This window comes from Pogona vitticeps, chromosome 4, assembly GCF_051106095.1.
Source record: "Pogona vitticeps strain Pit_001003342236 chromosome 4, PviZW2.1, whole genome shotgun sequence".
In the NCBI taxonomy this organism is placed as follows: domain Eukaryota; kingdom Metazoa; phylum Chordata; class Lepidosauria; order Squamata; family Agamidae; genus Pogona; species Pogona vitticeps.
Window position 1 is genome coordinate 159,314,097 of NC_135786.1, and position 16,766 is coordinate 159,330,862.

The 16,766-nt window shown below is 46.3% G+C and overlaps 1 protein-coding gene across 1 annotated transcript; it reads right to left on the reverse strand.

Annotated features, from left to right (window-relative positions):
• Positions 1 to 726: 726 nt before the first annotated feature.
• NRN1 (neuritin 1) lies at positions 727 to 16,267 on the reverse strand. The gene is made up of 3 exons (XM_072998583.2): positions 15,629 to 16,267; positions 9,925 to 10,069; positions 727 to 2,401 (listed from the first exon to the last, which is right to left on the reverse strand). Exons 1-3 carry the CDS (start codon positions 15,681 to 15,683, stop codon positions 2,167 to 2,169), a joined length of 435 nt encoding a protein of 144 aa, XP_072854684.2. The 5' UTR covers positions 15,684 to 16,267; the 3' UTR covers positions 727 to 2,166.
• Positions 16,268 to 16,766: the final 499 nt, after the last annotated feature.

Here is a 16,766-nt window from a genome sequence, read left to right on the forward strand (position 1 = left end):
TAATCAGAAGTTATTAAAATTTATGAGGCCCCGGTTTCGCGGGGGAAAGTACCCCGACGGTACCCGTAGTTTTGTGAAATGAGCGCTACCGCTTTCTCTCATCTAGGGTGAAAGGGACGGAGGCTGCAAAGCTCTGCCCCCCTGATCTGAATCCTTACCGCCAGAACTCAACACGAGTTAATTCCGAGATGACAGATAAAGGATTGCACCGTTTTACCTTCACAGAAGCATGGTTAAGAGATCCAAACTAGGGGAGGGAAGGCCGCTTTTAAGAGCAATTCTTCCCCTTAGATAATATTTTGGAGTGCTTGTGTCGCTTAATTTAAACTGATTATATTTCAGGTCAGTTGATAGTTATTAAACGTATGCATATACAAACAGCCGTCAATTTCCAAAGCAAAGAAAAGCGTCATCCAGCCTTGCTCAGACAACTCGGTGAAAACCCAGAATTAAAGCCTTAAAATTTATCTTACTGATTTCAGCGCGCTTGACTTCAGTTCCTTCTTACTTAAATTTGTAAATCCGACATTCTCAGTTACATCACTTGTTCCAACAATTTACCACCGCATAAAATCTCGACTACCTCACGCAAGTTTCCATTTAAACTTCCGTCTCTCCGCAATATATTAACTTGCCCATTAACTTGAAGAAAGCACCTTTAAATTTTTGTATTAATATTCGGTACAATAAAATAGATTCACATATCTTAGAAATAAAACTGCATCCTCATTTCAAACAATAATTTTATTTTATACCTTTTTTCTATACTTTGTAGCAAATCTTGTATAATTTTTTTTGCTGAATTGACTTTATAATAAACTTTCTTTAATTACATTTTTTTTCTTTTAAAATCAAGGCTCTTTTATTACTTCCCCACCGGAAAAAAACCTTTAAGCTGTGTGTTTATTTACTTTTTTTTTCACATTAACATATACGCCCCCTCCCTTTCCCCCCTTGTGATCTCTACTGTTGGATAGTCTGGTATCTTACGATAATGGTGGAATATCTAAAAAAGAGAGAGAGAAAGAGAGAGAGAAACCTCTTTTAAAAGAAAAAAAGAAAAGGAAAAAAAGGCAGTGAAATTTGAAAAGATGCCTTGACAGTTAAGTAAAGCTCAACTCTCAGCAAACTTAGCAGCATTCATTAGGTCGATCATTTAGCTAAATCTCCTTGTTCTTAGTTTCCCATCCCCTTCGGCCTTCTTTCCATTTGTCCTTTCTTACTTTCTTCTCGTCCCTCCCCCGCCATGCCTTGGAGAGAGGAATCATGTGTCTCTGATATGGAATGGCCGAGGAAAAAAAGTCTTTATTTAAAAAAAACCCAAAGAAAACGGAAACGCCATGAGAAGTTTCCTTGGAACGATGATCGTCTGAATTAATTCACCATAGAACACTCCTTTGCGCACGTGGCCAACCCCAAGTAGATCCACTTCCGTTTTTCTCCTTCTCCTTTTAAGTTGCCCCGCTCAACTCATCCTTCCTGTTGATATCACCCCCCCGAAGAGCCCCTCTTGTGTCGCCGTGAGTAGTAGTATTCATAGCATCATTATTAGTAGTAGCATTATTACTCTTATTTATTACCTATTAACGCTTTTATTTGTATTCGGTGATGGCTGGACGCCGTTCCTGAGATTTCTTTTGCACACACACATACAAAATAAGAGGGCTCAAGTTGACCTTGGTCTTCAAGAAAGGAATAAAGCTGAGGTCTGGTTTTGGCTGTTGGTTGCTCACCGTTTGGTACCCTTTTGGCAAATCATCATCAGAACGCAAAAAAAAGAAGAAGAAGAAGGAAGAGGCCGAGGGAAAAAGAGAGAGGGAAGGAGAGACCATGGTGGCGAGGGTGACTGTTGATGATGGTCGGTGGCCGCCAGTTCTCTCTCTTTTCCGCACAGTCCTGTCTTGACGATGGATGGTGGGTGGTTAGCATCACGCAGAACTGCCCCACAGTTTTGTGTCTCCCCCTTACGCCACTCCCCCGAGCCAAGGGAGGGAGGGAGGCTTTTCCTCTATACATCCAGTTCCTGGAGAGAAAGAGAAGAAAGCGGCGGGGAGGTGGCGGGTGGGGTGGGGGGAGCCAGTGTCGGAGGAGAAAGGCGGCGATCGTGTCGTGCGGATGGGCTGTGCGCGCTCGCCTCTCCTTCTGCGCAGGCGCACCGAGGACGTTCTAAAAGGTGAAGCACGTGGCCAGCGCGGCGGAAAGAGCGACCAGCAGCAAAGGGGAGGCGGAGGCTACGACGGACGAGGCGGCCCCTTTGTTTTTGCCGCAGAGGACAAACAAGTTGCCTTCGTAGTCGAGCTTTTTGGATTTCTCTTTCAGTTTTTCCCAAACGTCTGTCACCCCTTCCTGGTGGCAATCCGTGAGGGCTGTAAGGGTGCAGGCATGGAAGTCGTCCCAGTATCTGAGCAGGGAGAGGGAGAAAAATCACAAGAGAGGAGCTGAGCATTATCCCACCATCGTCCAGGGTCTAACCAGCTTCCCCTTCAATGCCTCATTTCTGAGAGAGAAAAAATATATCAAGACAGGAAGCTCAAGGTGACTGAAACGTAAGTTCTATCTGCAAGAGAAGGCTGAAGCGAAAGGAGGAAAGGTAGATGCCAGTCACTCAGCCATGCCCATTGCATTCCTGCCCCTTTCCATTCTAATCCCTGCCTTTATAGAGCAGTCAGTCGACACCCACTGAACCATCTAATTCTGAGTCCCCTTCTCTCCAGGGGGTTGTTAGATCACCACTTGCACAATCCTCCCCATTTACTTTGTTGGGCAGGGTTAGGACAGACAGGAGTGGCAATCTGGGGAGATACAGCTACAGGTATCTTCCTCTGAACTGTAAAGTTTTTGAATCTCTGTAAACCTTGGGGTTTCCCTAGGCCCAATGGTATCACCCTATGATCTGTAGATAGTGACCTGCTGTCTACATAATGATCCATGCTTGGTAAATTAGTGTGTCCTGACTGAACTGGGAGCCCTTCAAATGTGATTGACTACAATCATTGTCTCTGACCATCAGTGATGGGGATTGTATTTTGATAAATCTGAAGAATGGGAAAGCCTGATACCATTTCAGAGTTTAGTTGAATAATCAGCTGAGTCAATTTTCTAAAATATTTCAACTGGCTAAAAATTATACATACACACACACACACTGATATATATAAAATACCAATGTTTATATATATAAAATCAATACAAATATCAGTCCCTCTCTCTAGTGGCGCTCTGAGACCGGCGCAGCTTACCCAAGGTCTTACAGGCTGCTGCCATTCCCCTCACCAAAGCACAGTGGGTAATTGAACCCCTAGCCCATGGTCATCAGGTGTTCTAACTCATGGAGCTGTCCAGCTAATACTTATTAAAGACACATACAAGGTGGCAAGAACCAGGGCATTCTTTCTGTCTTGCTCACCAAACAAATGCCCTTTCTGAGATTGCATCTGCAAGGATACAAGTGTGAACCATCTAAATGGGAAGGAATAGCTTCTTTCCTCCTTCAGAAATACTGTTTTTACATGCAACTGAGATATCAGTCAATTAATTGACTAAAACTCATGTGGTCAATCCATTAAAATGTCCTTAATGGGGGTTCAATTGTATTGATATGTGAAGAGACAAAGCTGTCTCGCCTTAAGCCAGAGCCTTGGGGCCTCTAGCACAGTATGATTTGATGGGGCTCCAGTCTTCCCCAGAGTGATTAGACTTCACTCTGTGGGAACTATGCATCCAGGTATGTGCCTTTTCCTCAACCTTATGCCCTTCTGACATGTTAGATGAATTCCTGTCATTCCCAGCCAACATAGTCATTGGCTGCAGTTTGCTGGGGAGGATGGATATTGTATTCCAAGTGCATTCTTCTAGGAAATACTATAGGTTCTTCTTAATGCTAAGAATCAGAAAAAGGATCTGTCTACTCCAGTGTCCGGTTTGTACAGTGGCCAAACAGGTATCTATGGGAAGACTACCAACACAGAGACAAAGCCTTCTCATAGTCTTCTTTCCTTGCTCCTGATAGTGCATCCTGCCTCTGGTTCTGAATGTAGCTTAGACAGCTTCATCCTCTCTGATGGACTTTGGTTCACAAAAGTCCCAGCCAGGACAGTCAGAGGTTCTGGGGCATGTTTTGAACTCCAAAGCATCTATAGAGCTCAAAGTGGAGAACCACTGCTCAATGAAATCATTCAGCTGGGTTGGAACAAAAAAAAAACCCCTTCATGCAAAGCACCGCTGAACTATGGGTACCTTCTAATATGGACTGCCCATCCATCATAATGCATTTTTTAAATCTGTGAATACAGTACTGATAGAAAAGCATTTTGCACATGTCGTAATGAGCCCTCTTCCACTGTTAAATTAAAGCAAGGAAAAGTGCTTAGAAAGGTCAACAGTCTTGTTCCCTCAGTTGTGGGCGAGGGGAATGGAAGTTGTATTCAGAAGTGTAAGGGAGAATGTATAGCTGTCAGTCTGTTCCTGGGCACAATTCAAAGTGTTGGCTTTAACCTATAAAACTAAATGGTTTGGGTCCAAACTATCTCAAGTACTGTGTCTCCCTTTATGAGCCTGCCCAGTGTTAAGATAATCAGGGGGGCCCTTTTCTCTTGGTGCCACCATCCTCACAGGTGCGCTTGGTGGGGACACAGGAGAGGGCCTTCTCTGTCACTGTTGCCACGGGAGGCCCCATCTTTGCTGTTCTTCTGCAAGCAGACCTTTCTCTTCAGGCAGGGTTGACTTGGTGTCTGAAAGGGTTTTTTTCAAAGTTTTTTTTTATGAATTGTACCTTGTTGCTTTTAAATGTATTTTTAGTATTGATTTTATTTACCATTTTCAAAAGAATATTTGTTTAAATCTTTTTAAATATTTGTATACTTACTGTTTTTAGCTTTTAAATATCTTTTAATGATGTAAGCTACCTTGCTTCCTTTTTAAGGAAAAAAAGTGAGGTAAAAATATTTTAATCAAATACCTGTGCTCAAAGGGTCTTTTTATTTTTTTATTTTTTACTTATATACCACCCCATAGCGCTACAAGCACTCTCCGGGTGGTTTACAATTTAATTATACAGGCTACACATTGCCCCCCCCCCCCCCAGCAAGCTGGGTACTCATTTTACCGACCTCGGAAGGATGGAAGGCTGAGTCAACCTTGAGCCGGCTACCTGGGATTTGAACCCCAGGTCGTGAGCACAGTTTTAGCTGCAGTACAGCGTTTTAACCACTGCACCACGAGGCTCTGTTTTGCTTCCTAGTCTTGAAGACTTTTGCTTTCTAGTCTTGAAGGCTGAACTTTGTGAATAAAAGAAACAAGTCACAAGGTCATAACTCTTTTGATCTTGACACAAACAGTGCCCTGAACAAAGTGGCGCAACGGCTAGAGACTGGGGAGAGTGAGGTTCAAGTCACCACTCAGTTATAAAACTTACTTGTACATTATCCTGGAACCAAACTACTTTAACTCTAAGAGTAATGGGACAGGAGGGTTTGAGTTGCAATGCCTGGGTTCATATCCATCAACAGTGGACCAATTAGGTCATACATGTGGGATGTGCTATAACTGTATGTATAACATATACAGGAAGGTGCCATTTAATCAGATAAGGTACATGGCTCAATAATAAGATAGGTTATAAATGTAAGCTCCAGATCAGCAGCCCTGTTGCTTTCAGTTGAAAGCCTTCACGAGGAGGATGGCTGGCTAGCCCATTTTATGAAAACATAAACGATCCAAAACATCTGGATGACCCAACATGATAGACTAGATACATGCCACACTATTCCATAGCGACTAATGCTTAGGCAGTCTTGTAAAATGCCACCAAAGTAGTGAAAGCAGGGCTATCCCACTTTTGCCTTCAGTGTACATCTCAGGCATTGAGTCCGTAAGTGCACTCAGTCTGAATGCCATTGCTAAGCCAGTGAGGACTCATCTCAAGCTTATTGTTTTAGCATCTGCATGGAGGTGCTCTGCATCCTAGCTAGCTATCAATGAAATTTCGAGGTGCAGGTACAGTACTCCTAATGAAAACCTTCACAGCCACTCCTCCAAAAAGAACGGTAAACCGCATCTGTGGGTGTCAATCCATTACAAGAAGTCAGCTGCAGTCACTTTCGCTCCCATCAAGAAGAGGGATTTTATAAAACTAATGGACTTTAGTAGCCCATTCAAAATCTAAAGATCCCAGAACATTTCCTTTTGAAACAGAAATAGCTCATACCAGTATACTGTGAGAAAACCCAAGTGTGCATGCACGTACCCCTCCCAGCTACTGTGAGTGTTGTTGCCCCCTTCCCTTCTATTGTCCTCTGCACATGGGAGTGAATGTACATGCTTTCCACAGCTGGTGCTACTGTGAGGCAGACTGCCTCACTCCAGCAGCTGATCTGAGTTTCATGACAGGGCAGAAATTCATTGCATCTTTAATTGAGTGTGGTTGTAGCTTTTACACGCAGCGAAGGGGGGAGAGCTGCGTGTGGGATTTTTGTGTTTCAGGTGCCAAACCACCTTCAGCTGCCTTTAGGTCTTGACTGGTGTGTGTGTGTGTGAGAGAGAGAGAAATAGAGGGCAAGAGTGGGAGTGAGTCTGTGGTGTTCCACCTCAGGCAGCAGTTCACCTTGAGCCAGCCCTGGCCGTTTGCTGTCAGTGATAATTACGATTTCTATGTATTTATTTTCTGATCTGCACACCTGACCTATTCCTCTCCTCTCTTCTTTTCAGATTGTAAACCTATTATTATGTCTTTTATGTTGACTAATCCAAGTGGACAGCCCAGCTTTCCTAATAGTAATTCTTATTTTTATCAGGACCACCACCAAAGTATTTGTAGACACCGTAGCCTGTCTCTTTCCCCGTGTAGACATCTTGTTTGGACCGGCTAATACTCTGGTTGGTTTGCAATACCCTGGTGGTTGGTGCTGCAGCTCCTAATTTATGAACACTTGGCGCCCGCCGTGGAGTCCAACGCGGGCTGCATTTGTAATAAATAATGAGGCCTGGAGATGGCGAGGAGGCTGAGAGGGCGCTTCTCCTGCCGTATTTCTACCGTATAATTGCGTCTCCCTAAGGAAGGCTAAATCTTGCCCGAGCTTCTCGCTGCCCCTCCACGCGCGCACGAAGATGGGAACAGGCGCGAGAGCAAAGGAGAGAAGACGCCTAGGTGGGTAGGTGGGTGGGTGGGTAGCGGGCGGGGAGGAGGAGGCGGCCTCCCCATCCTTGCGGCACCTCCCAGCCGCGGCGAGGGGTTCTCACGCCGCCAGCATCTTCTAGGGCAAAGGACTCCTTCCCTCCCCCGCGAGGCGCCCTGCAATTCCGGGAGCCCAGCCGTTGTTGCTCCAATAAGGGATCTTCAGCAGCCATCTACACCCCACCCCACCCCCCACTTCTGAGGGAGCAACGGGGCTTTCCAACCTCGAGATGAAAAGGGGGGGAGGAGGAGGGCGGCGCCTCCGCCGTGCAGTCAAAGCACCCGCGGAACGCCTGTTCTTGCCGGGCGTGGTGGGCTTGCGTTGGGTACCTTTCAGGCGCAGGGTCTCTTCCCTCCCCAGCAGCAAGCGACGTTGCCGTCGAAACTCGAGGACGCTTTTTGTCTCGCATTGGGAGGGAGGGATGAGGACTGCCAGGATCTTGAAAAATTGGAACGGGGGGGCGCAAGTCCCCTCCACGACCTTGGGAGCAAGGGATGGGGCCAGTAGACGATCTGCCTCCATTTAGAATCTCTGCTTCCTTATGCATAAAACTGATTGCACGTTTTCGATTAAAGCGGGGGGGGGCGCGGGGGTCAATGAAACGACCTTTTATCCGAACCGGGATTCAATCACCGTGCGAATTTCAACAGGGCTGACTTCGAAATAAAAGGACTGAGAGGAGCAGTGTGGGAATAAGACTTCTAGCAGCCTGCCTTCTTATGGCCCAATGCACTACTTTGCTCGATCTGAGCCGTTTTCCTCCTCATTCTCAAGTTTCAGGAGGAAATATTTGCATTTAAACTGACCATCATGACTGGGATTCTCAGTACCTTTCTTCTGGATTTTCTCGTTGCTTTCAACAAAATTTAATTCCAAATCATGATGTCTCAGTTTGAAACCCTACCCTAACAGGGACAAGAAAAACATGATGCCACTCCAAACGGGTGCTCTAATAATAGAGTGAGATAAATTTAATTTCTAGAAAATCTGATTTAAGATTATAGCTTTTTAAGACAATAGCTTTGGATGCCAGAATCGAAATGCATTTGATTTTTTTTTAAAAAACATGCCAAGGTGAATATATTTTCACTTGAAAAGCAGTCCAATTTAAATCAGAGCGCCCTATGTCCCCGTCTGCATAGGGAAGATCGGGTTTCCATCTAAATATCGGAATGGATTTAAATCTAAAATGTTCATAAAGAACTGCAGTTCCTTTTTGAAAAATTTATTTATTTATTTATTTGCTTTCAACCCAGCCTGCTTTCAGATTTTTACCTTCGAACAGGAGGGATGGCACTTTTACCCATATCAGCCCGTAGACTGGTTCAGGATTTTGGATTTACATTAGGATGATTCTCTAAAAAGTCAATCTCATCAATTGCTTTAAGAAAAACAGTAATTTATCTTCCCGGCTACTTTACACCAAAGCGTCTCAGAAGCGGTTTGCAGGGTAAGAGCAGCCGCTCAATTACAGAACAAAAAGTTTTAATGTGCCCATTTTTAAATCGCTGGGCAACATAGTGGCCTTCCAGTGTTGAACGAACGGAACTGGGGAAAGAGATGGGTTCGAATCCTCATTTTATATTGCAATAGCTCTTGGAAGTGGGGCGAAGGAGTGTATCCTCAGTATAGCCACTCTATAGTCAACATAGCCACATTATACTAAACCACTGCCATGATTCGCTCTTTAATATAATGATTGCATGAAATTATCTATGCAATGTGACCACAGCTCGTGTGAAAGATACTGAAATCATACTGCGATGTATCGGGACAATAGGTTGTAACATTACACAATTTAATAAAAACCGTATCCTTGCTCCAGACACATTTTAAAGCATTATACACCTCCTTGTCTCATTTTGGATAGCAGTTTCTTCCTACTGCCTTCAACAAGGGGAAATAGGGTAAATCCCCGTTGGACAGAAGAAGAGGGAAAAGGGGGGGGGAGTGTCCCCAGGAGGAAAACACTATCGAGATAACACAACCAGCCGCCTTACAGTCTGTTGAGTACCTTGGTCCCAGCATTGTGCTCACATTAAAAAGCTACCACTCTCCGTTGGACAGAAAGTGCCTTTTCCCCACCACAAGCTTGCCAGAGCTATGCCTTTTACTAGCTTTGATCTATAAATGATTAGGAAGGACCACTGATAATACCTAGCTGGTCAAGTAATTAAAAACAAACAAACCCTACATCAGAAGAGGAAAAACAATCCCCATTCAATGAAACAGAAGAATCCTATATTTGCAAAATGGACCAATGAATATAATTGGAACCTATTAAAATACTCTTTTATTTTGCTTTCAATGTCATGTGGATCACACTCAATGTCGGGCTTATTTGGAAACAAATTTAATCGAAATCTGATGAAGGTCACTTCCACTTGCAAGTGCTTAATATCAGGGTATTAATGCAATAGGGATGTTATCATTAACTTTAATGGGACGAAGACTAAATTCAATATCCTTGTTTCCGTTGAATAGTTATGCTTAGTTCAGCATTTGAGGCCACTGAGGATTAAGCCTCGGGAGTGTGACTTTATTTGGCCTTAAATTCCTACTACTGTGGCATGTCGGTCCCCAACATTAAGAAATATGAAATCCTAACTAAATCCCCACTATTACATTGCATGTTCTTTATCCCCCTCTTTTTTAAAAAAATTAAAGCAACTATATACTGTACAGTAAATACATTATAAAGAGTCGGAGCCCGAATGACTAGGAAGGAACATAATAAAATGGGAGAACATACCGGCAGATTGTTTCGAGATTTCTCTTGTCGTCCAGATCTTGCGGATAGTTGGCAATGTTATGGCCCATCTTGAGCACACAGTCCGAGAAGCCTTTAAAAACCGCATCGCACTTGCCCGCCGCTCTGACTGCCTGCACCAGGTACGCTGGGGAACAGATCAGCACCACATAAGACGGACAGCTCCCAACGAGGTAAACAGCACGCCATACAGTGCGTCTCTCTCTCTCTCTCTCTCTCTCTCTCTCTTTCTCTCTCTCTCTCTCTCTCTCTCTCTCTCTCACACACACACACACACACACACACACACACACACACACACACACACACACACACACACACACACACACAGAGTCATTCTCACAGGAGAATGGATTTGGCCTGCCATCAGCTCCCCTTCACCCCAAAAAGGCCATTCACTCCTTCTTTCAATAATTTTTAACTGGATAGGTTGAGTGGAAATATTGGGCACTTCAAATCATAAACTGTCTTTAGCTCTCTTCTTTAACTGCCCCACAAATGAATCAACAAATGAATAACTAAACAAGCAAATACATAAACATATAATTGTACTACTTAATAGTAATAGTAGTAGCAGCAGCAGCAGCAGCAGCAGCAGCAGCAGCAGCAGCAGCAGTAGTAGTAGTAGTAGTAGTAGTAGTAGTAGTAGTAGTAGTAGTAATAATAATAATAATAATAATAATAATAATAATAATAATAATAATAATAATAATAATAATAATAATAATAATAATATTTTCACGTAGTCTGGTTCCCCCCTTGCATAACGTTGCACAGATATAAAGTTTTCATAACTGAGGTTCTTTAGTTTTTGTTTAATTTCCCCCCTAATTTCGTTTGTAAGGTTTTTTTTTTTAAAGGGAAAAAGCAACTTGCGAGAAACTCTAACTTCATTTCCGTGAACGATTTATACCTTATAGGGAACAGTTCATAACTGCTATGACTAACCCCGAAGCAAGGTGCAGTAATCTGCAGAGCAGGGCTTTGTGGGAGGAAAATCCTAGGATTTGGGTTATGATTGGGCTGATTAAATCCCTTGTGAGGGGAAACTGGTGCTGGTGCGAACTGGTCCCTAAGGTGAATAAATAAAGACCAGAACAGAAAGCTATACACTCTTTTATTCCACAATTAGTTTCCTACAGTGAAAACTTCCCTTCCCCCATCCCCCCTCCATTTTTCTGCCTGTGTTGCATCATGAGAATTTGGTTAGGAGTAGGCATCCAAAGAACCGCCCATTTTGGACATGCATACAAGGCGTACAAGACATTGGACCGAATTGGAGGCTAGTTACTCGCATAGAATCCCTCTACGTGTAGCTTGCTGAAATGAAAATTTAAGAGTGGGCGACCGGCATGCTTAATCTCTTTCTTTCATCCTTCCTCCTCCTCCTCCACTACGTACTCGCCCAGTTTCTTCCACTGAAGTGGAGTCTGAAAGCCACCCTCTGGGCTATGCCTGTCTCATTTAATCTCCACCCAGTTCGCCTTCCCCGACTTCCCCCCGCCCCCCTTAACAGTGTCTCTTCGCTGTCCACCATGGACACCATCGAGGCCGATTATCCATCTTCCGCACCTCCTCGCAGCGAAACCCGCAAGCCTCTCTGAAAGATCTGCAAGGCAGCCGAAGCGCCCCCCCCCCCGCACATCTTTCTTGGACCCCTGGGGAAGCGCGGTTTCCTGGCGTTGTTGGTTTGGGTGCAACCCGCACATCAAAGTCAAGGCGAGGGGGAAACTCCCGTTCATCTGAATGACACGAGTCTTTCTTTCTCCACTCCTCCGAAGACCCAGGAAAGCATCCCCAGTCCTATACAAGCCAATGGCGAAAGTCTGTTGGATTAAAATGGCTCTTGACTGCGCTGGCAGTGGAAACAGATCAAACCCACCGTTTTGTTCATGTATGTATCTCTGTGTGCACGCGCGCGTGTGCGTGTGAAGGGAAGTGACGGCCGGTATGGGGTGCGGGAAGAAGGGAGCCGTGCTCGCGTTCATACTTATGCTTTGATCATTGGTTACATTGCTGCTTCTAAAATGCACACGCACGCACACAGGCGCTCACTCCAAACCCAGCTACAACAACCCTTTCTCAGACTTTGCAGGAGCAGGTGGACGGATAGAGAGCAGCATACGGGCCATTCATCCCTATCAATCCTGCAGCAAATGAAAGGGAATTAGCGACTTGTTGGTTTAATTGATCACTGGCTTGGTTTCCCGGCAAACGGTCCGCGCCTCAACCCTTCCATCCCTCACCCTCCAGTAGCCATCGGGTGGTGGAAATGGTCATTTCCCGCCCCCGCACTTCCAACCAGCTAGTGCGTCCCTCCAAGGACTCACGGAAAGGAGAGGAACCAGCCTTTACGAAGAAAAAGGATCTCCGCGCCCCAAAATTTCCAGGTGGTGTGCGTGTGTGTGTGAGAGAGTGTGCGTGAGAGTGTTGGGGGAGGATTCAATTAGAAAATAAAAGCGATCCTCCATGTCAGTGGAAACCCCCCCTCCTCCTCTCCACCTGATATATTGTTAGCCTGATTTAGTAACCACCTCCCCTTCTTCTCTGATCCACTCCCCGGCACGTCAAAACACGCAAAGGCTGCAGACATTGGCTAGTACCCGAAGCCGACAAACAAATAACAGGCAGGGGAAACCATCCCAAGAGTAAAGCCTGTCCTTTCTTCCCCTCTTTTCTCTCCCCCCCTTTCCCCCCCTTCCCCTTCTTCTCTCCTTTCCTCCCCTCAAACCTCCAGGCTTTAAAACTGCCTTTCTTCTACTGAGCTGCAGGAAACGTCTCTCTTCCCAAATGGAAAGTCTCTGGCCCACAGGTTTTAACCCTTTTCCTCACCTCCCTCACGTCCACACCGGCGCACAGTGTGGGCGGCTGCGATGTTGGTGATGATGATGATCATCATCATTATCAGAAGAGGAGGAGGAGTGCGAAGAATAAACGCCTCTCCACTCTCACCTATTCAATTGACTGGGTCATAATTGCCCGAGGAAGAGACGGATCAGCGCTGCCTGTAACAAACACCGTGGTGGCTGAAACTGACTGGGTCCCATCAGCTTTAAGCCTTTCTTGCTTTCCCTTCCATCCACCCACCCACCCCGAATACAAAAGCCCACTTGCAGGGTTAAAGGGCGGTGGTGGGAGACCTTCATTCGTAGTAAAATACACAATACACATACACGTGATTTAAAAAAAATAAATGGCATTTTTGAATGAGTGTATGTGAGTTTTGCGTTTACCAAGGCTACGTGTATTTTAAAAGACCACTTTTTTGCCCCCATGCTACTGTGTTCCCCCCCCTTTTTATCTTCCCTCTCAATAACCTTGTTTGCCTCAGAAGGTCACTCATTTCGGACACAGCCCGCTTACATGGGTACAAAGAAGTACTGTACTGCATATCTGTTCTGAAATACACACATACCCACATGCGCACGACATCCTACTTCTGGTTTCCGAAGAAGAGGAACAGGAAATTCCCTAACCAGTGGGGTGCGGGGTGGAGGAAGAGAATGATATTTTTAAGTTTAAAAGCCAGCTGTCATTCTGACACGGTGTTGCCCAGTCCAAAGACCTTAGAGAAACATGTTGGGAGTTCAAGAAATCAAACCTCAGAGGGGCTACCAGATGCTAGGAGGAGTCTGAAATTCAGGTCCCCAGCAGTCTATCTCCATGCTTATTTTTCTTCACCACCACCCACCATCGGCGTTGTGCACCCACCCCAATTTCAACCTTCCGGATTCCTGTATTATCGGCGTTCTCCCATGCAAATTATAAAAGAAGCAAATAGACGCCTATTTCGCGGAAGACCAGGACAATTTCTCATCTCCCGGGGACATAACCTTACCAGGAAATATAAACACAACAAAATAGGGGGAAGGAGAGAGACATCCTTTTCCTAATTATAGAAACACACAGAATTATTCGCAAGAATTCGGGTCCAGGGCCACCAATGTACACACCGGTGCAGAGAGGGAAGGAGAAGGTAAGGAGCCCCCCCCCTCCGCGCGCGCTGTAAACGCAGTCAGATGGACACCGGATTGCATTCTACTTTGTGCTCAATTGTCGTTTGCATGGTCACAGTGGTATTATTTCCTCTCCTGCACTGTTATCTCTCCCACCCTTCCCCAAAATCATTTCTCTCTCCAAAAACACTGCAGAGTTCGGTGATGGCAAAGAAATGCTGTGGAGAGAAATAAAACCTGGGACCGAGGAGAGTTCTGAAGCACCGAGCCTGGGGCGGGTGGTAGGGATTTGCCCCCAAAGGTCAACCATTTCTCACACATTCCGGCTGCCCTGGTGCAAAGAAGCCTCCCCCCCCCCAAACACGTTTTGGAAGTGCATTCAAACACACGCGCACACACCAGTCAAGTCTGGGTTCTGGGTTCCGAATCCAATAAACAGGACATTGCCCAACGCCTTTAAATGATTGCAAGGTATTTCTCAAAACAGATTGGCAACGATGGGACCTTATCGTTCCATACCAAGACCTTGAGAAATGGTTTTGGAGCCGATGTGCGTCTCTGTGGATGTGGATGCGCTTTAGGGGTGGGGGAGGGGCGGGTGCGAAGCATTTCCAGACGGCTTGTTGCGGTTCTAGGGTCGACAGTCTGCACACTCTTGACGAGCGGGAAAGAAGGGGAAGCTTTCGGGGGAAAGCTGCCAAGCGAACCTGCCTTTTCGGATGACAGCAGCGCAACCCCCTCCGAAATATTGGCCATTGCGGTACCCAAAGCGCCAATTTCCTCCTCCCGCTAGACCTATCCAACCTTCAGGAGCATGCGATCCAGATCCACCTTGAGCCGCGCCAGACAAAACCAGGAGCAGATCGAGGTCCGGCCACCCCGCGGGAAAGGGAACCTGGCTCTGGTTAGCAAAAAGATGCGGGAACCTTTGAACAAACGTTTTGGGGGCGGACAGGCAGAATATCCGGCTGATTGTAGACCCAGATCGGTTTTAGTCATTTATTTTTTCCCCTCCCCCTCTCTCCTTTTTCAACACAAAATGTCTCCGCCACATCCCAAGATAGTATTTTCATAAAACGGGCTGCTCTCGGGATAGAAACTTCAGGTTGCCTTGGCCCGTTATTTTTCGGTGGCTTTGAATATCAGCTGCCCGGGCAGTGGAACGAAATTATTGGGCATCTTTCTTTCCCTCGCTGCCGGTCTCCTTCCTTCTTATCTTTCCGGGGAGGGGGGGGGAGGAAGGAAGAGGAAGAATTTCGCCCTGGACAAATAGGATGCTGCCATGCACTCACTTTATCGCGGTCCCATCTTGGTGTGCGCGCGTGTCTATGTGTGCGTGCGCGCACGAATATATGTATGTTATGAGGGGAGGGGGCACGAAAGGCGATATAGCAATGCAGTTAAGGAATGGGTCCCGGGAGGGAACGTATGCATCTCGATATCTTAAATAAACTGGCAAATAAATAATTCGCAATTCTTTAAAAGTCTCCGTCAGCAAGCGCATATATGCTGTATATATATTGCAGATGCACCTTGTCCTAAATGAAGGACCGTCTCACGTTGTTCTACACGAATGACAATCATTTCCCATCAGTACAGACACGAAGGGTTAGTTTAGGGTGTTTCTTCTTCTTTTTCACATGCATACTTAGATCTTTTAAAAAAAAAATAAACTATCCTCTCTGAAAGACCCAACCTTTTTGCCCGTAAGAGGATGCGCGTGGACTTACCTAGTTGCACAGCAAGGACGAGAGAAATGTATCTGCCGTTCAGCTTAAGTCCCATCCTATATTTAGTACAACCATTTGCGACAGCAGATTTTTCTTTCTTTCTTTCTTTCTTTCTTTCTTTCTTTCTTTCTTTCTTTCTTTCTTTCTTTCTTTCTTTCTTTCTTTCTTTCTCGATTTTTAAAGTGTGCCTTGGGGGAATGTGGGGGGCTGCTGCGGCTGCTTACCAGGCATTGCCGACAAGTTCCGAGCAACCGAGAGAGACTTTTCTGCCCCCCGCTCCGTGAGTGCACATACACACGCCAAGCTGGAGGGACGTCTGGAGAAGAAGGAGAGATAGAGGGAAAAGGGGGGCAGAAAGAGAAAGAGAAGGAGAGAGGGAAGGAAGGAAGGAAGAGCAGGGAATGGTTCACTCCATTAGGAGGGGGCGGAGGAAGTACAGCCTCACGCCCACAGCCAGCCCTGACGTGGGGGATGACACTGAGTGATTTTTTTTTTTAAAAAATGTGCACCTTGGAAGAGAGAAACGCCATTTATAGGCATCACAAACTGGATTTAGCTTGCTGCTCTCCCTTCCACTATTAGTCATGGCGATCTGCCCCCCCCTAAATTATTCCCTCTTTTCCGGTCGCCAGGTTGAGTGACCCCATGGGACCTTCGGGCAGCACACGCCGCCCTCTCCGCCCACCTTGGCGCACGCCAGCCAGCCGCCCGAAGCTACGGTATAGCCCCGCTCGCCCGCCCAGCTGCCGGCTCGCCTGCCCTGCCATCTTACTACAGTCCCACCTTCCTGTCGGCCCGGCGGCGGATGGGCAGGCGAGTGAGGCTGCAGCCAGGCCTGCAGGGGGCGCGCTTTCCCAGTCCCCGCCGCGTCTACGGGCCCGCCGGCCGCGGCCGCAGTCGCTCTCTTGGCGACAAGGCCCGGGTGGCGTTGGCCGGAGCAGACGGAGCAACAGGCGAGGGAGCTGGACTGGACTAGATTGGTTTCTCTCCCCCCCCCCAACCCAGTTCCCGTTGTGGTGCTGCCTAAATAGGCTGCCTTGGGTGGGTGGAGGGGCTTTCTGTGGTACCCTGGTGTCATGGTGGAACTTGGAAGAAGTCTCGCTAAGGCGCCCTAGAGGAAGATTCCGGGGGCTTCTTT

Bases quoted from the DNA above. Each gene is read 5' to 3' on its own strand.
- NRN1 (XM_072998583.2), bottom strand. From the start codon at position 15,683: ATGGGACTTAAGCTGAACGGCAGATACATTTCTCTCGTCCTTGCTGTG. The intron at 10,070-15,628 runs GTAAGTCCACGC...TCTGTTCCCCAG, and splicing joins CGTCCTTGCTGTGCAACTAG to CGTACCTGGTGCAGGCAGTC. The intron at 2,402-9,924 runs GTATGTTCTCCC...CTCCCTGCTCAG, and splicing joins AATCTCGAAACAATCTGCCG to ATACTGGGACGACTTCCATG.